This window comes from Gracilinanus agilis, chromosome 3 (genome assembly GCF_016433145.1).
Source record: "Gracilinanus agilis isolate LMUSP501 chromosome 3, AgileGrace, whole genome shotgun sequence".
Classification (NCBI taxonomy): Eukaryota; Metazoa; Chordata; class Mammalia; order Didelphimorphia; family Didelphidae; genus Gracilinanus; species Gracilinanus agilis.
Window position 1 is genome coordinate 14,886,407 of NC_058132.1, and position 25,321 is coordinate 14,911,727.

The 25,321-nt window shown below is 35.1% G+C and overlaps 2 protein-coding genes across 2 annotated transcripts in view; both read right to left on the reverse strand.

The window, feature by feature from the left end:
• Positions 1–25,321, reverse strand: part of LOC123240770 (zinc finger protein 91-like) — a 730,881-nt gene that overhangs the window by 501,750 nt on the left and 203,810 nt on the right. The window lies entirely within an intron of this gene.
• Positions 6,386–7,309, reverse strand: LOC123239900 (vomeronasal type-1 receptor 1-like). Its single transcript, XM_044667223.1, has one exon. The coding sequence runs from the start codon at positions 7,307–7,309 to the stop codon at positions 6,386–6,388; it is 924 nt and encodes a 307-aa protein (XP_044523158.1).

Sequence of the window (25,321 nt, forward strand, 5' to 3'; positions counted from 1 at the left end):
AAAGATTAAAGGAAGTTAGGGAGATTTCTTCAGCTCTTCCCAAGATTTGTGATTGTCTTATGATTAATCTAAAGTAAAATTATTTCAGAGAAGGGAGAAATGACATTAAATTCAAAAGATGAGAGAAAAAAATTCATGTACAAAAAGGAGCATGAATTGGGATAGAAAAGGCAATTAAAATTTAAGTAGGTCAATATTTAAGGAAAAGCCTAACATACAAGATTAAAAACCACTTATTTGATACCAGAAAAGACCTAAGACATCCACTGGTAAGACTTGTTCCAGTTAGAAAGGAAGAAACTAAAGCTCAGAGTTGGATAACAATTTCCTGAAGGTCATATTTGGTATAAGTTAGAGAAACAAAAATTTAGAACAGTTCTTGGCACAGTAAATCCAGGGATCCATATGAATACATTGTGGAGCACAGAAAGGAATTGAATTATGGCTTTGGAGACCTATCATTAACTAGCATGAAGAATTTGGAGTAACCAGTGAGATAGAAGTCTGAAAAGGGAATATGAGGTTAAATTATGGATATCATAAGTAATTTGAATTGAGTGAGGTTAAAGAGATTGAAAATGAGTGATTAAAAGTATTTTGATCTCAAAGACCATTCTCAGACCTCTGTTGGTCAATTCCTAAATGTTATCTTCTGGTGTCTGGGGAGTTTTTAAACTTCAGGCAAACAATAAGGATATAAGAATAATTTCACAATAGGTAAGAGATAATGGAAGGGATACATTTCTTCAAAAATATTCTGAACTGGATGAATAAAAAAGAAAATGAAGAGATCTCAGAATAGAGAAGGGAAAAGGCTGAGCAAAAAGCAAATCAACATTAGGTAGACTAATGCAACGGGGTAGCTCAATCAGAAAGAAGGGAGAAGTAAAATACATCAGATAGATGAATAATAAGAAAAGATAAATGACTATCAAGTAGGAATAAAAGCAGAGAAGAGGGTGATGATAATCTCAGATTTCTGGAGCAATCAGGAGAGAGAAGAATCAACATAGCCTAAATTGACAAAAGAAGAGGATCCCTGGAAATAGAAAGTCAGTGATCAGAGGTGGCAAATAGTGAAAATGACTCTGGTGGAAATGTCCCAGTCTCAAAATATTTTATGAAATTCAAGGGATGCTGGACCCAGGAGCAACAGTTTGGTGTTCTTGCATTAATTGCCTTTGATTAGCAGAGATTTCAGCATAGAGAAAATTATTCTGAGATGTGAAAGAAAAATCCTTGAACCTCTTGTGGAGTGGTTTGAGGTTTCTTTTCTTGTCCTAGAAAGGCAAGGGTTCAAATCAGTTGCTGCCTAACTAAGCAGTTATTGGAAAAGCTTCTATTCTGAAACCCTTAAATCTAGAAATTAGGCATAAAGACACTCACCAGGTGTTCTCCCCTCTTATGATGAAGTATAGAGCTCCATTCAGCAGAATATTTACTATGTCTGTATGCAAGCATGTGTGGCAGGTCCTACTTATAAAGACTGGGTTGAACCTATCTCCTCCCAGAGCATTCATTTAGTCATCAGCAGGACAGATGACACTATCTGCCATGGGAATCCATGATATATCCAAAAAGTAAACTTTTACATCTATTTAATATAATATTCAGGGATTTGTAATGTTAAAGGAATTTCTCTACCTGACATGATTAATGAATAATGGCAATAATTAGATAATTCGCTGAGAGCACAAAGGGCAAAAAACTTTCTTGGGCTCCCTGAGAAAGATTCTAAACTGGTTAAGATATGACAGAGAGCCACAAGGTAATTTTCTGCTCTGTGTGCAGGATGCTACATTAGTGTCCCAAGTAACATTTCTGGGAGATATATTGTGATACCCTAGAAAGACAACTGATATTGGCAGCTCTCGTTTAATGAATTGTATCTACTCTGTTAATGAACAAGTTGGCTGACTAGGGTAATCTCAGAGTTCCTCTCTTCTTAAATGGTGATAATGAAAATTGGATAAAGAATGAGAACACAGATTTAAATTGTAAGAAATATATCTATTTCAGAAACTGTGTAACTTGAATCTATTACCCTAAAAACTCTGATCCCCATCAAAACTACGATTCCCAGCACCCTACTCACTTCCTGTCATTACATGCTGATGCAGAAAGAATATAAATTAGGAGGTGTTCTCTGTCTAGTCCTCTTTTCCTTCCTTGCTTTGGTGGAGCAGGGCTTTTGGGCAGGCTCTGTTTTGTCACATAATAAACTTTATAAAATGTAATACTTAAAGTATTGTACATTAATTTTAACTCTTAACAAAACTAAATAGTTTTAAAACTAAATGTAGTTGTTTAAAGCACTGAATAATTAGTATAATGATTTCTCATTCACCTCCAGAACTGCTACTTAAATTTATCAGTGAATTTCACAATAAGAGAATTATCTATGAAGGTGCTGATATAAGCTAAAAAGAATCTTTTTACTTTACCAATGTATTAAGTGAGTTTGAGGTGGAAGTGGGGTATTCAGAAGCCCCAGATTTCACTTGATGAACTAATTTTCTTTATTGTTTGGGTGCTTTTATTCTCACAAAATGTCAGCAATGTGAATGGAGTGATGGATCACTGATGAAAGAGTTGCAAAAGTGCAATTTGGTCAACATATTTGGCAAAGTAAATTCAGGTAGGGAGATGAGACACTGAACATTATATTTCTCCCTCTCCCTCTGCCTTCTCTTACCAAAACTTCATTTTCACCCAGACTGGGAAATCTAGTACATGAATCATTCTGTTTTCTCCCAGGCTATCTGCTCTACATGATCCTTTCTTTCTTATTTTCCTTTACTTTGATCCCTTAGTGCACCAATTCAATTCAATACTATTTCCTTTTTCCCTTTAAGTTCATGGCCCTCTCATTACTTTGTTAATGGTGCTCTAAGCCTGATCTGTGAGAAGACCAGCCATCGTCTTCATTCCTAAAACTTTATTGTTGATTAAAGGTAGAGAAAATCATGCAGTCATTTGTATGACTTCTTTACAAATTTAGATTATATAACTGCAATAGGATCTTTAATGCCACCAGACCATCCAATTAAGGGACCAGCATGTTTTGGGAAGGAATGAGTGGAACAAGGGGTCTATCACAAGTTCAAGTTTGATCGAGAATCCATACCAATATATGTAGAAAAATTTTCTCTAATAACTAAAAAGAACATTACCCCATCATTGACCAATCATAAGCCCTTGAGCATTATATCATTCTTAGAGGTTTAACTTCCTCACAGAAAATTGTTTATGAAAAGAATTTAACCAAAACATTTCTACAAATCTAAGCATTTGATGAATATTTGCAATAATTTGAGGGTATTCAGGAATTAGGGTCAAAGGAAGTCATAGGTCATGACATTACAGAGGCTTCTTTGGTCAGCAAAATAACCTCATACATTTAAATACTGGAATCAGAAGACACTCAAGGAGCTTGTTTCTTCATCTTTGATAAGGAGGACTCTTCTAAAAAGAGAATATATACCTCTTATTTGGGGTGTATAAGTATGTGTGTATATGTGTCTATTGGGTGTGTATGTATCATGGAACAAGTAAGTTCTGGTTGTAAATACTACACAGCCTGTACCAATTTGAATCCAAAATTTAATTATCACATCATATGCAAGAGAAGTAACTATCTGTCAAGAGGAAATGTGGAATGTATCTAAGGAAATGAACTTTTATACCAAGTGTAAATTACCTTCAGTAATTTGCAGTGATCAAGATCCATACTACTCCTACAATTACCAATGAATAATGACAAAGAAAAAATAAACAACTCATGTTACTGTCTACTGACCAATTTCTTCCTCCCAAATTTCTTTTTCTATTGACTTGTGTGTAATTAGAAAATCTTGAACCTTTGGACTACATCTCCCAGCATCCCTTTCCTCTTTCATCCCCACCTTGCGTGCTTACGTTGTTTGTATATAGTTATATGTGACTGCCTTTTTCTCTCTTCCCTCATGACTGCAGCTGGGTTAGTTTCCTTTTTACTCTAGCCTTTTTTTATTAATACATTTTGTAAAATATAATACTTGGAGTACTTGGATATAAATTTTTAATCTTACACTTGCTATATGGATTAGTTTCATAATACTGCTACTGTCACCTGTTCTAAACATTAAAATAAAATTTAAACATGCTTAGTTGATATAGGAAATCTCATAAGACATTTCTACATTGATAAAGTAAAAGAATTTGGATTTTATTCTCCATTTTAGGTCCATTACATCTCTGAGAGGAGATGCTATAGTGTTTCATCTACATTCATTCTGTTAGGGTAGTTTATCATTTCATTGCTCATTCAAAGTCACTTTTTTGGTAAAATTGTTCTTGTCCAATGACTTTGCATTAGTTGTTCATGCCGGAAGCTGAAGAATGTGCTGTGTATTGCTTATATAATGATCAAACATTGAAGACACCAGGGTCATCCACTCCACTCTTGTCCTGACACTGAATTTCAATAGTTCTGGAAGAGAAAATTTGGTTGATGACTTTGTGCAAAATTCTGCCTCACAGGAAGCCAATTCAAGCCTTTTCCCACTATGATACACTGCAACATCATGATGTCTATCTAGGAAAAAAAGGGGGGGAAAATACTATACTAAGGAAAGTTGTATTTTTTCCATAACCTTTCATGAGTTAATATATACTATATAGAGGTATACACACAAATATACAAACAAATTATATATACATATATATATATGCATATATATTTATTTATAAGGAAGAGATAAGTTTAGGAGGAAAATATAGGTTTGCAGAGGACAGAGGCATGAGACCAGCAGGGAAAGATTAGAGAATACTGCAAGGAATGGTTAAGCTGAAACTAGAGGGGGTTGTTCTCTCTCTCTGGATGTAACCTGGGGAAAGAGGCTGCCTGTCCTTAGGTTGCTGATTCTATCTTGCTTTCCTATCCTACTTCCTCATCCTGCTTGCTGCCATCTGGTTACTGTATTTCCTTGGAGAAGAACCGTGTGATCCTGAAACAGCTACACTGACTGTAAGCTGAGGTCTAGGTCTGTTTGAACCTTGGACCTTCCCTGGGCCCTGCTAAGTTTGTCGCAGACCATTACCCCTAGTAATAACCAAAAGAGGGTTAGTGCAGGTTATATAGAACAGGGACTGGGTTCACAATTTAGCTAGGAAGGGAGATAAGAGGAGGAAAATTAAATCTTTGAAGATACTTCATGAGGAGGTTTTAGATTCTGGGATTTGTAGCTAGTAAAATAGAGACAGGATTCCCCTTATCCTTCAACCCTCTCTCTCTCTCTGGAAGTAAATCGCATCTTTCATTTACTATATCCAGCTCTGTAGTCTAGTATAGAGATGGGCAAACTTTTTAAATAGGGGGCCAAAGGAAAGGAAATATTTGTCTGTCAGTCTGTTTCTAAGGCAACTTTTTTGAAGTTTCATTGTGCTGTATACTACGGTTTGCATTGGTCAGATTAGGCTGGATAGAACATTTCAGGGAGGGCCCATCTGGCCTATGGGCAGTATTTTGCCCATCACTGGTCTAGTAAATCTGTGTGCTGGTCCCAGATCAGGTTTTGGCCTGACCAGGGTAATTGTTAGGTCTTGTACCCACAGTATAACATCTTTGTTACTGGCCCAAAGTAGTTCATTTAATCCCATCCAATCCCATCTTCCAAATACACACACACACACACACACACACACACACACACACACACACACACATCCTTCAAGAGCTCTGACTTGATAGTTCATTTTGGGTGAACCAATTCAAGTCATTTCTAATTAAAATAATATAGTAACAGTAATAATGATATCCTTGTTTCCTTAAAGTTTGCATACATTTTAACAATTTTATTTTAGCTTTAAAAACAATTTTGCAATGTAATTTTAATAAGTGTTATTTACATACTTTTATAAATGGGGAAATGGATCCCTATGGATAGTAAAGCCTTACCCATGATATAGTGTTCCTATATAATATAGATGATAGTTGATCCCAAGAATTTCTATCTCTGAAACTAGCACTTTATTCTCTATACTATATTTCCTCTCAAAATATTTGAAGATTTATACATTGTATAAAACCTCATTTGACATAGAGGTATAATCATCTTTTTGGTAGATTTTGAATGATAATATACAGGTCCATAAATTGGTTCTTTCATTTCTTATTAATGTGATTTAGAGCAGAATACTCAATGTCTGGTTAGGGGTGACTTGTTCTAAAAAGATGAAGGTTTTGTCTTGGAAATTATAAGTATTGGAGTAATTTCTGTCCTAAACATCCATAATATTTTACCCAAGTGTTATAAAATCTGCTTTCTATATGCTTATGAAAAGAGTATATTTTTCAGAGTGTGAGAATTGAATAATTCAGTGGGACATAATGGGGAACAGGTAATTATAGAGAACTTTTATTGCACCATAGGTAATAAAAATATTTGTGGAGTTGAGAATCATAGGACATCAGGACAAAAGGAGCAATAGCTGGGAAACATGCAGCTACGAGTTGTTCAGTCGGCATGAGAAAGAAATGATATGTACCAAATTGAAAAACATAAAAGGATATGATGGAATTAATTGAATAGAAGGAGACATACGTGCACACTAGTATAAGGCTTGCATGGGTGGCTTTTATCTCAGGGAAAGTTCTAGGAGAAAGGTGGGGATTGTGAATGTGTTGGACTTGCTGATGGTGTCTGTGCAGAATAAAAATTATGTAGGCACTGGCCCAGATCATGAATCCCATGCAAATGGCATCAGGAAGACAGAAGATTATTACATAGAATAAGGCATTAAATGAGACAGGCGATGCAACTGAACAATATCCCAGATGCCTCCATCTTGTGTTGTTACTCATGAACCTTGAGTTATGCATGACCCCAAGCATAGTGAAATTTATAAACAAGAAGAAGCACCAGCAGAAGATACAAGAAGGGATAATGTGTTTTGGGGCTTGGGCTTTGAGTTGAAACCACCTGGAGTTACTGGGACTGATGACAATGACCTGAAAACCACACAGAAGGCAGGTAGTGCTAAGGGAAACACTCCTGGACACCGTGTAAAGGTACTGGATAAGTTTACACCCAAGAGGATCCAGGAAATTTTTCAAGCCCAAATAAAACATTGCCTTAGGAAGACCTCTGAACAGAAGCACTTTTAAATTGGCTAAGGACAAATTGAAAAAAATGGAGTCTATGGGCCTTAGGTTGTGACCAGTGAGGAAAGGGAGGATGTAAAGAAACAGTAGAAAGGAATTCCCTAGAAGCCCAATTCCAATCTGGGAGATGAAGACAATGGCCAATAACAAGTCACTAAGTTGCATTTTCTTAATATCTTTGAAACAACAATGGTAGTCACATAGAGAAGAGCCTAGAGAAAGATAAGAGATTAATGGACTTCTTACAAGCTGTCATTCTAGATAATGGGTCTTTTCTAAAAACATAAAGAATAACCTGTGTGAGATCAGGTTCAGATACCATAGATCTGAGGTTAACATTGAACCTTGTTTGGATTTCTTGGATATCCCATTGGTTGTTGGAGAGAGAAAGTTAATTAAATATTAACTTTGAATTCAGAAGTCTAGCTTCTCTTTCATTTAGGAAACTTTTTCTTGGGATGTTATAAGTTTCTGCTAGACAAAGGAACCCACAAGTTCAATATCATATAGAATTTTGGGCAGAAACATTTTATAAGGTATTTTTAGAATATGCTTGATCTATTTTTTAAAGGGACAACTTAAAAGTTGATGTTATAAAGAATTCAATACTGATTTTCAGGCATTTTCCCATCATATCTCATTCTTTGCAACCCCATTTTAATTTTTTAGCGGAGATACCACAATGGTTTGACTTTTTCTTCTTCAGTTCATTTTACACTTGAGGAAACTAAAGCAAATAAGATTAAATGACTGCTTTAACTAGGTCTCACAAGTATTAAATATCTTAGCCCAGATTTGAACTCAAGTAAAGGAATCATCGTGACTCCAGGGCCAATTCTTTGACCAGTGTTCTACTTATAGTGTTATGTTGTTAAAGTTCCTAGTTGGGTCTATGATGTCATAGACATCTTTGTCATATATTGAGTATATCATTGGACTTTTGACATAGTCTACTGATAGATGGTCTCAAATTCAGAACACAATTGAAACACTAGATCTAATACTTACCAGCTCTGTAACTGTTGTCAAGGCAATTGAATTCACTCAGTCATAGGTTTTCTTTTCCCCTTCCTGGTGGAACTATAGATGGGTAGATATATTTTAGACCATAAGGAAAAAATAAATCCAGTAAAATAAATTCCATACAAAATATACAATTATGTTAAAAACAAAATGTTTCCCAAGCTCACTCCAATGTATTCAGTTACTTAATATTAATGAAATGCTATAAAAACGCATATTTCACTTAGGAAATTCACATAAATTTCAAATATATAGGTAAAATAATGTCAGTGGGGTAAATAAAAGCACAAATATCAAGAACCAAATAGTCAATCAAGAAATGTTTTTCTAGTTCCAGTTATATTCTGTGATAATGAGATTAAATCTTCCCTGCCCATCTTTAGATTTAATCACCAAAGGTGAAAACATCTCCATTTTGGGGTAGTCTGTAACACACGTGTGCTAGAATAACAAATCAGAATTTACTGACTGCCTCATGGGCAGTCCTAAGAAAAATGTCTGTTGCAATTAGACACGTAAACTAAGAGGAGGGAAGGTACTGACTTCCTGGTTAAGATGGAGGCAGAGTAAAAAGCAGCTGCTTAACCTCTCCTAACTGAAACATACAGGACTCCTCAAGAAGACATAAAAAAATCCAGAAGAACAAAGGGACCCCACAATAGGGTGCAGCATTGGAGGTATGTGGAATCGGGGCATTTCCATGCTATAAACGGTGAAACAGCACTCACTAAAACGCGAGCTGAGCAACCTGCTCCCCCACCCCACACCACCTACAGTGCCAAAGCCAGTGCACAAGAGTTAGAGCAAGTGTGGGGCACTGATTAAGTCCTTGGCAGCTACCTGGGTTCACCAGGGCCAGCTCCTGAGAGCAGCAAGGCTTAAGAACCCAAGAGGCTAAAGAACATGCGCGGAATTTGAGCTTAGGCACAAGTACAGGCATGGACGCAAGCCCAGACACTAATCCTGAGTGCAGGCAAGGACTCGGATCTTGAGAACAGGTGTGGACCTTGAGTGGGGACCCAGTGCAAAAGGGGTTCACAACTGTGGAAGCAGTGCCCTGAGACCATTAAAGGAGCCTCAGGCAGAGGAACAAGTAAGGGGACCACCAGGAGACATGACCCTGAGAACAACTGAGACCTTAGGAGCCTAAAGAGCACAGACAGGCCCTGAGTGTGAGGATAAAACTGAGAGGGTGCATGGCTAACAATGGCAAGTCAGAGACAAGAACCCCAAAAGAGAAAGATCATCAAGAAGAAATCTGTAACACTCGACAACTTTTATACAGATAAAATCCAGACAACAGAGCAAACAGCAGAGGAGAACAAACAAGTAATCATATCCAAATCTTCCCAAAATAATGAAAACTGCCCACAAGCTATTGAAGAGTTTAAATCTGAGAAGATGAGAAAGATGGACGAGATTTGGCAAGAGAAGTGGGAAATAGCTCAAAAGGAAATAAACAGGTTAGAAGACAGAAACTCGCAAATGGAGAAAGATGCCCCAAGATCAAATGAAATGGTAAGCAAATTAGAAACAAAAATCTGGCAAGAAAATAACAGTTTAAAAGGCAGAATTTTGCAATTGGAAAGTGAGGCTCAGAAATCAAATGAACTGATGAGCAAATTGAACACCAGAAATGACCAGACTGAAAAGGAAAACCAAAAGATCATGGCCGAAAACCAAAAGATTATAGCCGAAAACCAGTCCCTAAAGGCTAGAATTGAGCAATTAGAAGCTAATGATCTCTCAAGACAACAAGAACAAATAAAACAAAGTCAAAAGACTGATAAAATAGAAGGAAACATAAAATATGAAAGTGACAGACCAAGAAAACCAGTCTAGAAGAGACAATTTGAGAATAATTGGTCTTCCAGAAAAAAACAGAAATTAATAGAAACTTGGATTCCATACTAAAAGAAATTATTCAGCAAAATTGCCCTGAAGTCCTACAACAAGAGGCCAATATAGTCATCGAAAGGATTCATAGAACACCCACTATATTCGATCCAGAGAAGAATACGGCCAGAAATATAATTGCAAAATTCAAGAGCTTTCAAGCAAAAGAAAAAATCTTACAAGAAGCCAGAAAGAGACAATTCAAATATCAAGGAACACCAATCAGGATCACACAGGATCTGGCAGCCTCCACGCTAAAAGTTCGTAAGGCTTGGAATACAGTATTAAGAAAGGCAAGAGAGCTGGGCCTTCAGCCATGGATCAACTACCTATCGAAACTGACTATATACTTCCAGGGGAAAGTATGGGCATTCAACAAAATTGAAGATTTACAAATTTTTGCACAGAAAAGACCAGGACTAAATGGAAAGTTTGATATCCAACCACAAAAAATCAAGAAAAACATCAAAAGGTAAATAAGAAACAGAGGGAAAAGAAAGAAAACTCATAATTTTTTAAATTTGACTCCTTAAGGGCTTCAATAAGATCTAATTATCTGTATTCCTATGTGGAGAAATGTTATGTGTAATTCTCTGTAGTGAACTCTATTCACTATTATAGTATTCACTATTATAGCAATCAGAAGAATAATTCATAGGGAGAGGACAGAATACTAAATGGTCTAAGATGACATGGGGGGTGGGTAACAGGGGGGGAATAATAGGGGACACCAAGAAAAATCTGAGTAAATAAGAAAAATAGGATATTCTATTACATACAAAGAGGACATGGGAAGGGGATGAGATAAATACTATTATAAGAAGGAGAGGAAGAGAACATTAAGAGGGGATAATCAAACCTTACTCTCAGTGTAATCAACCCGGAGAGGGAAGAGTAGCTTTATTATCCATTCAAATAAAAAACTCTATCTAACCCTACTGAAAAAGTCAGAAGGGACAAACCAAAGGGAGCAGAGAGTGGGGAGGTCAAAAAAAGGAGGGAAGAAGAAGGGGGAGGGAATTCATTAGGCCTTTAAAAAACAAAAAGAGGGGAATAACCAGGGAGGGGGCAGAAAGGGAAGTCAATCAAGGGAGGGGATAAGGGATACCAGCTCAAAGCAAACCACTGGTTTAAAAGAAAATAGTGTAAGAAGAAGGGGTGGGACTAGGGGAGGATACAAAAAATGTCAGTGAATGCACAACTGATAATTGTAACTCTGAATGTGAATGGGATGAACTCACTCATAAAACAGAAGCAAATAGCAGAGTGGATCAGAAACCAAAATCCTACCATATGTTGTCTACAAGAAACACATATGAGGCGGGTCGATGTAGACAAGTTTAAGGTTAAGGGCTTGAGCAAAATCTTTTGGCCATCAAATGAAAAAAAGAAGGCAGGAGAGGCTATTATGATTTCTGGCAAAGCCAAAGTAAAAATAGGTATGATTAAAAAAGACAGGAAAGGTTATTACATCCTGATTAAAGGCAGTATAAACAATGAGGAAATAACACTGCTCAATATGTATGCACCAAGTGGTATAGCATCCAAATTCATAAAGGAGAAACTGGCAGAGCTCAAGAACGAAATAGATAGTAAAACCATAATAGTGGGAGATCTAAATATGCCCCTTTCAGATCTAGATAAATCAAACCAAAAAATAAATAAGAAAGAGGTAAGAGAGGTGAATGAAGTCCTAGAAAAATTAAATTTAATTGATATGTGGAGAAAAATAAATAGGGACAAAAAGGAATACACCTTCTTTTCAGCTGCACATGGTACATTCACAAAGATTGACCATGTAATAGGGCATAGAAACACTGCAAACAAATGCAAAAGATCACATATAATAAATGTAACCTTCTCAGATCATAATGCAATAAAAATAATAATTAGTAAGGGCACTTGGACAGGCAAATCAAAAACTAATTGGAAATTAAACAATATGACTCTCCAAAACCAATTAGTCAAAGAAGAAATCATAGAAACAATCAACAATTTCATGGAAGAGAATGACAATGATGAGACATCCTACCAAACTCTGTGGGATGCAGCCAAGGCAGTACTCAGGGGGAAATTTATATCCTTGAGTGCATATATTAACGAATTAAAGAGGGCAGAGATTAATGAATTGGGCATGCAACTCAAAAAATTAGAAAGCGAGTAAATTAAAAATCACCAGATGAAAACTCAATTAGAAATACTAAAAATTAAGGGAGAAATTAATAAAATGAAAAGTAAAAGAATTATTGAATTAATAAATAAGACTAGAAGCTGGTATTTTGAAAAAACAGATAAAATGGACAAAGTACTGGTCGATCTAATAAAAAAAGGAAAGGAGAAAACCAAATTGACAGTATCAAAGATAAAAAGGAGACCGCACCTCTAATGAAGGGGAAATTAAGGCAATCTTAAAAACTATTTTGGGGGGCAGCTGGGTAGCTCAGTGGAGTGAGAGTCAGGCCTAGAGACAGGAGGTCCTAGGTTCAAACCCGGCCTCGGCCACTTCCCAGCTGTGTGACCCTGGGCAAGTCACTTGACCCCCATTGCCCACCCTTACCACTCTTCCACCTATGAGACAATACACCGAAGTACAAGGGTTTAAAAAAACAACTATTTTGCCCAATTATATGGCAACAAATATAACAATTTAGGAGATATAGATGAATATTTACAAAAATATAAATTGCCTAGATTAACAGCAGAAGAAAGAGAATACCTAAATAATCCCATATCAGAAAAAAAAATTCAACAAGCCATCAAAGTACTCCCTAAGAAAAAATCACCAGGACCTGATGGATTCACAAGTGAATTCTATCAGACAAAATCTTTATAACAAAAAACTCTGACAGGGGTCTAATTACTCAAATATACAAGGAGTTAAACCAATTGTATAAAAAATCAAACCACTCCGCAATTGATAAATGGGCAAGAGACATGAATAGGCAACTTTCAGGTAAAGAAATCAAAAGTATCAATAAACACATGAGAAAGTGTTCGAAATCTCTAATAATTAGAGAAATGCAAATCAAAACTACTCTGAGGTATCACCTCACACCTAGCAGATTGGCTAAAATGACAACAGGGGAGAGTAATGAATGTTGGAGGGGATGTGGCAAAATTGGGACATTAATGCATTGCTGGTGGAGTTGTGAACTGATCCAACCATTCTGGCTGGCAATTTGGAACTATGCCCAAAAAGCGATAAAAGAATGCCTGCCCTTTGATCCAGCCATACCATTGTTGGGTTTGTACCCCAAAGAGATCATAGATAAACAGACTTGTATAAAAATATTTATAGCTGCGCTTTTTGTGGTGGCAAAGAACTGGAAAAGGAGGGTATGTCCTTCAATTGGGGAATGGCTGAACAAACTGTGGTATATGCGGGTGATGGAATACTATAGTGCTAAAAGGAATAATAAACTGGAGTAATTCCAGGTGAACTGGAAAGACCTCCAGGAACTGATGCAGAGTGAAAGGAGCAGAGCCAGAAGAACATTGTACACAGAGACTGATATACTATGGTAAAATTGAATGTAATGGACTTCTGTACCAGCAGCAATGCAATGACACAAGACAGCTCTGAGGGATTTATGGTAAAGAACACTGCCCACATTCAGAGGAAGGACTGCAGGAGAGGAAACATATAAGAAAAACAGCTGCTTGAATGCATGGGCTGAGGGGGACATGATTAAGGATGTGGACTCAAAACTACCACACCAATGCAAATATCAGCAATTTGGAAATAGGTCTTGAACAAGGACACATGTTAAAACCAGTGGAAATGTGCATCAGCTATGGGTGGGTGGAGAGCGGGGGGTGAAGGGGAAAGTAGGAGCATGAATCATGTAACCTTGTTAAAAATGAATATTAATAAATGTTTAAAAATTTTTTTAAAAAGCAATTCTCTTACTTTTTTAAATTTCCCTCCACTAAAGGGTTAATATGGGAAAAGGTTTACATAGTTACACATGTAAAATCTATTTGAGATTCTTTATCCTCTCCAGAAGAGTGATAGTTTTGGGTGAGAAGAGGGAGGAAGAGAATATGAAACTCAAAATACTTTGAAAAATGTTGGAAACTTTGTTTTTTTTTAACCTCTTATCTTCTGTCTTAGAATCAATACTGGGTACTGGTTCTAAGGCAGAAGAGTGGTAAGGGCTAGACAATGGAGATTAAGTGACTTGCCCAGGGTCACACAGCTAGGAAGTAGAAGTGTCTGAGGCTAGATTTGAACCCAGAACCTCTCATCTCTGGGCCTGACCCTCAATCCACTGAGGCACCCAGCTGCCCCTGGAAACTGTTTTTGCATGTAATTGGTGAAAAATTAAATTAAAAAAAGGAAAAAATCCTAGAACTTGCCTATACCATCACACATACAATGGAAACACACATGCACACCTATACACAAACAAATACGTAGACATGTACTCTTTTTTTAAGAGCCCTTTTCTTTATCTCAGTTGTAGAGACTAGTCTAGTGACCATCCTCTATCACCAAATTTACATTTAGTAATTTGAAAAACATTTTTCAGGGGATCTTTAGAGGGATAATGTTGTTAAGTCCTTCTAGGCAAAGGAAAGTACCCTAAAAAGAACCTGGATCAGGTAATAGAATTTGTTCTCTACATCTTACTGAAGCTCTTATCTGTGTTAAGATCTTGCCACCTAGTTGAGGATCTCTTAAACTTTCATGAGGATCGAGGCAGTTATCCTCAACTCTTCTTATTTCAGTATCCTCTTCATCTTACTTAAAAATTTTTCCAAAGTTATTTCTCCCAGCCACACTCACATAGCATACCTTCTCTAATGATTGTAATTCTATCCTTACAACTGTTATATTCAAATAAAGTTTTTACTTGACATTAATATTAAGGATGAAGAAAGAAGACAATTTTTTTTTCATTTAATCCTACACCATCTTGAAATGTGTGTGGCAAATTCCTTAGAATTGATGGAAGAAGTCATTTAAGACAGGGTTTGGCTCTCTTTTATGAAATGCCTTTTCTCCAATTAGTAGACAATAGTGTAATATTCTCTCCTCTACATCATTCATTTAATTTTGTTATACTAAAAATGTGGTTAAATGAAAAATGCAGCTTGCCTAAGTAGGGCTCATAAAGGGAGCAAAAAAGGATGTGGGAGAGAATGGGATTACTAGTACAGAGAGGAGTGGGACTTGCAAAGAGTATGTCCACCACTTTATGAGAGAGGGGTAAAGGAGGAGAGAGATAGTGACAGAAAATATCTGAGTGACAAAAAGAGAAAATGATGATTGAATGGCTTTAATTACTTCCCAGCAAATATGAAAGAAGATTTTCATTTCCATTCATATTTTTATATTTTTTGAGTCAGAATAACGAGTATCCAATTAGTAAAAAGGTAAGTCCATCAGGTCAGATCTGTGCTTTGAATACCCCACATCATCCTCAGACTCATTTAATAAATTGATAAAATGAAAAGATTCTTTTTAGCTTCCTTCAAGACTTTAATGGATAATGTCCTTTCTGTCAAACTCATGGAAATTTTAAATAGCAAAACTGGAGAGGAATGGCAAAATGATGGTACTTGTTTTTAGTTCCTTAAATTATATAGTTCCTGACAACCATATACATTTGTTAAAATGATATCATTGCTAAACTGGATATACTTCCTAAAAATATGTGATAAGTTATGCAAATTTAATTTGCCCCACTTAATAAGAAAGAAACCCTGAGTTTACCAAGACAGACTAATTTGTTCATTATCTCATATTCAAAGAGTAAAATAAAAAGCCTTTAAAAAGAAGTTAACTTCGGATTTGCATTGTTTTACTTGGGCATAGCAATGTGCTTCCCAGGAATGTAACTTTGGTTCCTAGAGGAGTACGCTGCACTCAAGTAAGAAAATTATCTTGTACCTTTGCTTATGATATATTAAATTATATATATATACATATATATGCACATATATATATGATATAAAGCTTAGCAGCTTTCCCTGGGAGCTCAAGAAAGTGCCTTGTCCCTCTGCTCTCAGTAAATTATTTGACTAATGTTATTATTCATTATTAATTGCTGACATGAATTCCCTTAGCTTTAGTGAATCCTAAAGATTATATTACTCAGGTGTAAAAGTTTGTTCCTTTAGACTCATCATGGATTCTCATGGCAGAGACTGTCATTTGTCCTTCCCATGACAAGATAATCAATGCTCTGGGAGCAGATAGTCTCAGACAATCCAGTCCCTATAAATAAGACCTGCCACACAAGCTTTGAAATAAACACACATCCAGACATATTCCTAGGCTCATATTTTCCTTAAAGAGCTCTATAGTTCATCATGACAGCAGAGAGCACCTTGATGGTAAGTGTCTCTTATGGCTATTGCTGAGATGAAGGCTTGGCTTATAAACAGAGAACCTCTTGCAGGAGCTGCTTCGGTAGATAGTTTTGTTTGAGCCTTGTCTTTCGTGGATGGGAAAAGAAACATGAAGTTACTGTAGAACAGGTATTCTAGAAGAGCTCTTTCTGTGCTGAAATCACTGTTAATCAAAGACTCAGTGTTTCTCCTAATAATTGCTCTAGTAACACATAATGGATCTTCCTTTCTCCAGCATTCCATGGATCTCATTCAGTATTTGGGACTAGAACATTTCATCCAGTGTCACTCTCATCATAGGCCTTCTCTGATCATTGACTTTCTTCCCTCTTGGCTCTCCTTTTTTTCCGTGATTTAAGCTATTATGTCAATGATTCTCTCTGCTGAATCCTCTAGACATTGTCACCTTCTTCTCTGCTGTGCTTCCTCCATGGTAGCTGTCCTTTTTTATCTTATTTTCCATCTCTCTGATATCTTTTGTCTCTCTCTTTCTGATTGAGTCCCATGTTAAATATTCTCTCTCATACTTAGTGTTTTCCTTTATGCTCTACCTTATACCCTCTTTTGTTCTCTGGCCTCTTTATTTTCTGCATCTCTCCATCTTGTTCTTATTTTTTCAAGAAGTAATGGTTTCCTTCTCTTCTCTCTTACATGTTATGAAACTATTCCTATATCATCATCTTCATTCTCAAACTATTTTAAGCCTACCCCCTTTTCTCTGAGGATAGCATTTGGGGATTTTAGGAGGGAGAGCTGAGAGTAGACCTGGAGATCATAATACTCTTGACCTCTCATTTATAATGTACATATCACCACTCAATTGACATCATTCAGAGATGCCCATAATTTGACCTGATCCTCCCTTTTCTAAAACTATCTCACTGCTACCTTCAAATTTTTCATGCTGTTAAAGTACAGGTTTCTGAATGCCATAATTTGACATCTTTCTGAGCTTCACAAATGACTCACAGTAAGCAAGAATAATATTTAGCTTTTGTATTTCAAGAACTGATTTAAAATTCAGTAACTCTCACATATGACGAATATGACCTTCAGGAAACTGTTCTACAGCTCTGAGCTTTATTTTTCTCCTTCATAAATGGAAGGAATTTTATGAGGTGGTTTCTTATGTCCTTTTCAGTATTGAGTATGTGATTTTAATCTTAAATACTTGTTTCTACAAATATTAATCTTTCTATTTCAATTCATGCCTCCCCATTTTGCATGAAGTTATCTCTGGCATTTGGAATGAATAGTACCTGACCCTCCCTTGAAGCTCTATTACTTCTTATGCTCTTGAGAATCTAAACCCAAATATCAAGGTGAGCTCAATAGATTTCTTTAATCTTTCTCAAATGGGAAAACCTTCTATTCACTCTTACCTAAATATAATGCTATTTGTAATCTATTCACAGCTTTCTTGAACTCGTAGAAGCTCCCTGAGTCATTTCCTTCTTCTTTTGAACAACTCCAATTTATAACCAAGTTTTGGATCTCTTAATTAGGACTTTTTCTTTAGTGTATCAAATGTATTGTGCTATACCAATTATATTTATGTGAGAAACTCATATGGCAGTGTGCTAAAATCCTGTATCATCCACATAATAGTGTTATGAAATAAAGTAAAATACAAATTATTATACAATAAACAAATTATAAAGAAACACATTTATTAACATTAAATAAAATTGTTCACAGACTCTAGACTGAGAAATTATGTTGTTAGTAGAATTTCTTCATTTTACAATGGAGAAAAATAAAAATCCAAGGCTTAGCAGTCTATTATGTTGTTCAATATCATAGGAATGATAGAATTATTAGTAGAACTAAACTTTTATGACTATTAAGATTTTGCCCATTCTGTTAAACCACTCCTAATGTTGCCTTTTAAAGCAGTATTCCCATTTATTCCTTTGAATGACAAAAAAAAACAGTGCAATGCCACTTATATTTGATAATCTTCTTATACTCTTATTTTAATTATGATTCTCTTTTAAAATTGACCTTTTGAGGTAAAGTATGTATAGTTTCACTAATCAGTTTTTGTAACATTATTTTCATTTGCCTCACAATGCTTGCTGACTTCCTTTGCATAGATTCTATCTTATCAATCTCGTTTTTCCATGTTATGGGCAGAAAATAATTGTACAGAAGAGAAGCAGTCTATCCAGGACCTTCGACAATGAAACGTAATTCTGGCCAATAATTCTCTGTCAGTTATGGTACATGCCATATTGTTCTTTAGCTGCCAAGTTAAAACCTTGAATCAGCAAAGCCTTAAGGTAAATAACAAATAATTATAATCTTTTATTCAATTTTTTTGTTTCTCTTGCCATTTTCCCTTTATCATGTTTTTGCTGTTTTAATGAATTACAACTGTATCTGTTGGTGTGGGTTTGAAAATTCCCAAGACTGGGTAAAATCAGGACAGTACCAATGTCAAAGAAGAAGATCTGGAGCAACTCATCATATTAGGGTCAAGAAGACCTGAGTTCAAATCTATACTTTGTGTATGTGACCTGGGTAAATTACTTAATCTCCACTATCCTGAGTTACCTTATTTATAAAATGGGCATAATAATAGCACCTACATCTTAGGGATGATGTATGGATCAAATGTTGTAATAAAATGTAAAACACCTAGCATATTTTCATATATATGATAAATATTACAAAAATGTGGTTTTATTTTTATTATTACATTTGGCCTTGAACTCTTCCTTCACTGAATTTTCTTAATGAAGCATACAAGAAACCTTGGTAAATCAGTTTTTTTGTATATACCACTCTTGATATTATTAATAATCAGATGTTTTTAAAAGTATCTATTTATAAACTATTAAGGTATTATATCATTTTGACAGGTGAATGGGAAGCAACTTAGAGATGACAGATAAGAGTATATATGATAGCATTTCTTTTTTAATCAAAAGTTTTTAAACTATTTAATAAATAATCAAAGGGACCTTTTTATTCTCTATTTTAGTCAACTATCAATATTGTCTAATATGAAATCATGCTTGCAAAAGCCTATATATATATCCTTCAAATCTATCATCAAGAATTTCCTCAACATATGTGGAGGTTATTATTAAAATTATTTTGTATATGAAAGTAGTGAGAAAATGAACTTCTGTTTATTGGTTTTATATCATTTATTGTAAAATTAAGTCAAATCACTTAGATTTTTAGGTCACATTTCTAATTAGGGTGCTTGAAAGTTTAGTCTCAGTTGTTAATCATCTGTAATAAGCAGGAAGTTAGATTAAAAGCTCCTCTTAACAATCCTAGAGTGTTGTGTACCCAGCTTGACTTAATACTGATTCTTGATGAAGATAACAATCATATGGATTTTGCATTTGCTTTTAAGTCAGTAACAGGATGCTTAGATTTTATCATCAATTCCCTTTCTAGAGTCATTAAATATAAGATCAATAAGTTTCTATAGTCATTGTCTGAGGATATTAGTTACAAGATCAATAAAATGCATGAACTTTGAACTAAAATGTAGCAACAATTAGCTAACATACTTTGAACATTTAGTTTTATGAACCATTGATCTGTATTAACTGTCAAAAGCCTATTATATTATGTCAAAAGCCTAAATACAACTATGAACATCCAAAAGATGTTTTGACCACAAGGTGGGTGTGATGAGACCTCCAGCTCTAATTTCCCAGAATTAAAGATGGATCTCTAATTCGGAACAATGGCCTGGATCTTTTTATTCCTAAGAGATGGGCAACCTCATGGATCTGAGTAAAGGACTGAAACTATGAAGTCCCTCAAAGAAAAATACCAGAGGGACACTTAAAGACTGTTCTTTTGGAGACACTGTGGAGTTTTGTGCTATTGTTCTTTAAGATATGGACTTGGGACATTCTATCCCCTTAGACATCCCTCTTTTTCAGTTAATAAAAGCATGAGAACAAGGAAAACTCCATTTCCAATCAAAATTGACAAAAGCCAGAATATATGTCCAAGGCAGATAGAGGCATACTCCTTAAATGTTACTATTGTGGCAAAATTGGTACATTAGGGAATGCAGGAGAAGGCAAAGAGAATAACATGGGAAGCCTCAGAATAATGAATTAACAGGAACAGGATAGAATGGTTTTCAAAGTTGGTCTGAATAATACAGACCTAAGGAACAAGGCAAATTTCAAAATAGTAGCATTAGTGATCACATAATAAATGAATGGAAAATTATGGGAACACTCAAATCTGCTCAAATTGTATTACTTGATTTTATGTCTGTTTTGGTCTAATCAGTCAAAACACAAACATCAATAATAATTATGATGATTTAAATAATAACATCTGTATTTTATCTCTCTTTTTCAATGCTGGATACATTTACAGACTAAAAAGAAAGTTAAGACCTAAAATTAATGAGAAATGAATCATTTGGCAAAAGAGAGAAATGCTTAATTTCCTAATTGAGTTTTTAAAATTAGATCTATTTCAAAATTAAAATATATGTCTATGTTCTTTGGAAAGGAAAATGTTAATTTTCAATTGTACTAAACATAGAAAACTTTCCAATTCTGATCATGAAATCATAATTTAGTATTTTCCATTCTTATCTCTATCATATTTTATAGGATTACAGATTCCATGTGTATTCTTCATAAGTGTACATATTTCCATAATTTCATGTTCTGTAATTATCTTAGATATAATCTCAACTCTATTTTGAATGTTAAAGCAAATAATAGCAAGTTAGTGAATTATTAAAGGTTAAGTAAGGTGCCAATTCTATCAATATTGTATTAAGTATGACAATTAAGAGCCTGATAATGTGAAACATTTTATTAATGGTTTGGCTCTTGAACAAAGTTTATTAAGGTTTGAGAGAATTTTCAAAATGATGCTGAAATTAAACCCATGTTTAAAAAATCTGTCAGAAATAAATGTTTCAAATTTTATTTTGAAATTTAGACTGAAATCATTCTCCCATTTCAGGGACTTGCTTAAAATCTAATCATTTTATATAAGCATTCCTTCAAAACTCATGGTTTCCTTTTTATTTTTAATTGAGAAAGTAATAATTGCATAGTTAATATTATCTCTCAAACTCCTGAGGAATTTCCTTAAAATGCCTAATTGTAAGACCTTTCCAATTCCTATAAGCAAATTATGACATTCTGAAATCTTGTAGCTTGGTTGATTCAAGCCTTCCCTGTCATCATGAAAGGTTTTAAGATCTAAGGTTTAATTTTCATGTGTGAAATTTGATTATGTACCCTCAAGAGTTTCCTAACATCATGTTTTTATGGATTCTCTAATAATGACTTTCTATTATCAATACCTATCCCCAAAGTACGATTTATTCTTTGGTTAAGTTGTAGTTATCGTATCATCTTTTTTGTGTTAGTCCTATATTCAAATTTCTGTTTTGATGTAATTTAGAACTAAATTTTCTGTTAATTACCTTTGGCATTGTTATAAAATCACTTAATGTATTGAAAACTTTTATAAGCTTGACTATTTTTATATCATACTTTAATAATACTATCAATCTGATTACGGAAAAGTAGAGAAAATGCACATGAGACTGATGAAGAAAGAAATTGAAATGACAGTTTCTTCATATGGCAGAATTTGGAACATGAATGTCAAATCTGTTAGAGAAAGGATTAAGTCTGTGTTTTTGAAGATTTAAGAATGAATGATAAGTTAAGTGAAAGATGAAATCTTTGAAACTCCTATAACTTCTTCCCATAGAAAGATTTTCAATGTATAATGTATTGGGTTATTCTAATTCCACTAAGTCTCTTGTTTAATATTGTGAGGCATACTTTTATCAGTGCCATTTAAGTAAATAAAATGGTTAAAAGAATTAAAGTGAAGAAATCCTTAGATCAAATCTTAAAAGAATCATAGTTTTAACTATAGAATTTAAAAAGATGTTTAAGGTATTAAACATATCAGGAATGGTTTCCATTCTCCTAAGTTAAAATGAGAGGTCCAATGGTTTTGTAACTTTTTTAATTAGTTTTCTAAATTGAATCTCTGCTTAGTGAAATAAGCAGTCAAGGCATCGTTTTGAATTCCATTTTGAGTTCTTCCAGGACCTGAGACCAATTCTGTTATTTTTTATTTTTTTAAGCTTTGCTTGTAGTTGCCTGAATCCCATCATCTTTTGTTAGTTTTTCTCTTTGCTCTTTTTCCCTGTAGAAGTTTTTGAGAGTTATGAGCTTTTTTGTTTGTTTACTCATTTTCCAGTCTTTTGTTTTTTTGGGAACTGTGTAAGTTGCTTGCCAATTCTTTCTCCTCTGCTGGTTTACAGGATTAGGCAGGGTAGGGTGAGCTATTATGCCCTGGGACTAAGTCTTCAATAAAGCCAGCCAGAGAGGCTTGAAATTGCCCATCATATGGACGTTTGATCTTCACCTGGGGCTTCAAGTGTTCAGTCTAAAGTGTTTTTTCACTGGTGAAACTCACATCCCTGGATCCCTGAGTTAGCCTATGCCCTATCATAGAACTTAGAGAATCATAACTGTGTAGAAATTATTTTATTTTTAAGATTGAAAAATTGGCATAAACTATAGAAAAATCAATAGATGAAATCAGGATAGCCTGACAAATTCATAGTTTTAAAATAAATATTACATATTTTCTACATATGGTTATATTGAAATTTCAGTGTCTCATCATTATATTGAGGTTGTAACTTGAATTTTTCCTTTACTGAGGTCATGGTCAAAACATTGCCAAGTGGAAGCAGAGTCAAAATGGTGACTTAGTAGCAGCAAAAGCTGAAACCACTCTGACTTTCCTTCTATACCAATCTTTTAAAAGCACTTGAAAAAGCCAGGAATCCAAATTCTCATTTACCTCATTTTAAATATTTTATTTTATTTTCAATAAAGCTGAACTGCTTATTGAGGGTGGAAGTTCTTTCATTTATGTCTTTTCATCCTCACCACCTTATATATTACCAGGAAATGTAAGGAGGAAAAGGGATTTGGGGGTTTAATATATTAAAAGGTTAGGTCACCAGGGGATTGAACAATTATCAATCCCCAATTAAAGAGTAATCCCAAGTTAAAATGACTTTTATGGAAATTTATTTACAAATAAGAAGAGGAAGAAGAAATAAGGAAATAAGAATCTAACATAATAGGCAATTTGCTCCAAATCCCCTAGTTAATCTAGGTAGATCTAATTAACCCTCAGCCAAGGGAAATTCTGCCTTGATCCCAAAGCTAGAGACTCAGAGAGCCAGGTTAATCCAGGTAGTTCTAATTAACCCAAGGCTGGAAACTCAGAAGGCCAGAGACCTGGAGGGGCAGGGAGCCCCAGAGGCAAAAGAAGCAAAAGCTTCAGTCACAAAGTCTCTATTAAAAGGGATGATCCTTAAGAGAAGTTCAGGAAGATTCCGTCTTACACTCACCACGTGGAATGCCCTGGTCACAAACCAGCAGAGGTCCTTCAAGTACCATTCACAAACCAGAAGAGAGAGCCCAGATGACTTGAGGTCTCTTTTTAATGGGGCCTCTTTTGCATGACTTCCTGTGGCCTCCTCTTAGTTTTTTTTTTTGTATGTTTGTTTTAACATTTATTAATATTTTTTTTGAAAAGTTAACATGGTTACATAATTCATGCTCTTACTTTCCTCTTCACCCCCCTCCCCGACTTCTCCTTCCCCCCCATGGCTGATATGTATTTCCACTGGTTTTAACATGTGTCATTGATCAGGACCTATTTCCAAATTGTTGATAGTTGCATTGGTGTGAGAGTTTCGGGTCTACATCCCCAATCATGTCCGCCTCAACCCATGTGTTCAAGCAGTTGTTTTTCTTCTGTTTCCTCTCCTATAGTTCTTCCTCTGAATGTGGGTAGCATTCTTTTCCATAAATCCCTCAGAATTGTCCTGGGTCATTGCTTTGCTGCTAGTACAGAAGTCCATTACTTTCTATTTTACCACAGTGTATTGGTCTCTGAGTACAATGTTCTTCTGGCTCTGCTGCTTTCACTCTGCATCAATTCCTGGAGGTCTTTCCAGTTCACATGGAATTCCTCTAGTTTATTATTCCTTTTAGCACAACAGTATTCCATCACCAGCATATACCACAGTTTGTTCAGCCATTCCCCAATTGAAGGACATACCCTCGCTTTCTAGTTTTTTGCCACCACAAAGAGTGCAGCTATAAATATTTTTGTACAAGTCTGTTTATCTATAATCTCTTTGGGGTACAACCCCAACAATGGTATGTCTGGATCAAAGGGCAGGCATTCTTTTTTTGCTCTTTGAGCATAGTTCCAAATTGCCATCCAGAATGGTTGGATCAGTTCACAACTCCACCAACAATACATTAATGTCCCAGTTTTGCCACATCCCCTCCAGCATTCATTACTCTCCCCTTCTTTCATTTTAGCCTATCTGCTAGGTGTGAGGTGATACCTCAGAGTTGTTTTGATTTGCATTTCTCTAATTATTAGAGATTTGGAACACTTTCTCATGTGCTTATTGATACTTTTGATTTCTCTACCTGAAAATTGCCTATTCATGTCTCCTGCCCATTTATCAATTGGGGAATGGCTTGATTTTTTATACAATTGCTTTAATTCCCTGTATATTTGAGTAATTAGACCTCTATCAGAGTTTTTCATTATAAAGATTTTTTCCCAATTTGTTGTTTCCCTTCTGATTTTGACTACATTGTTTTTGTTTGTACAAAAGCTTTTTAGTTTAATATAATCAAAACCATTTAATTTACATTTTGTAATTTTCTCTAACTCTTGCTTGGTTTTAAAGTCTTTCCTTTCCCAGAGATCTGACAAGTATACTATTCTGTGTTCACTTAACTTATTTATAGTTTCCCTCTTTATATTCAAGTCATTCACCCATTCTGAATTTATCTTGGTATAGGGTGTGAGATGTTGATCTAGACC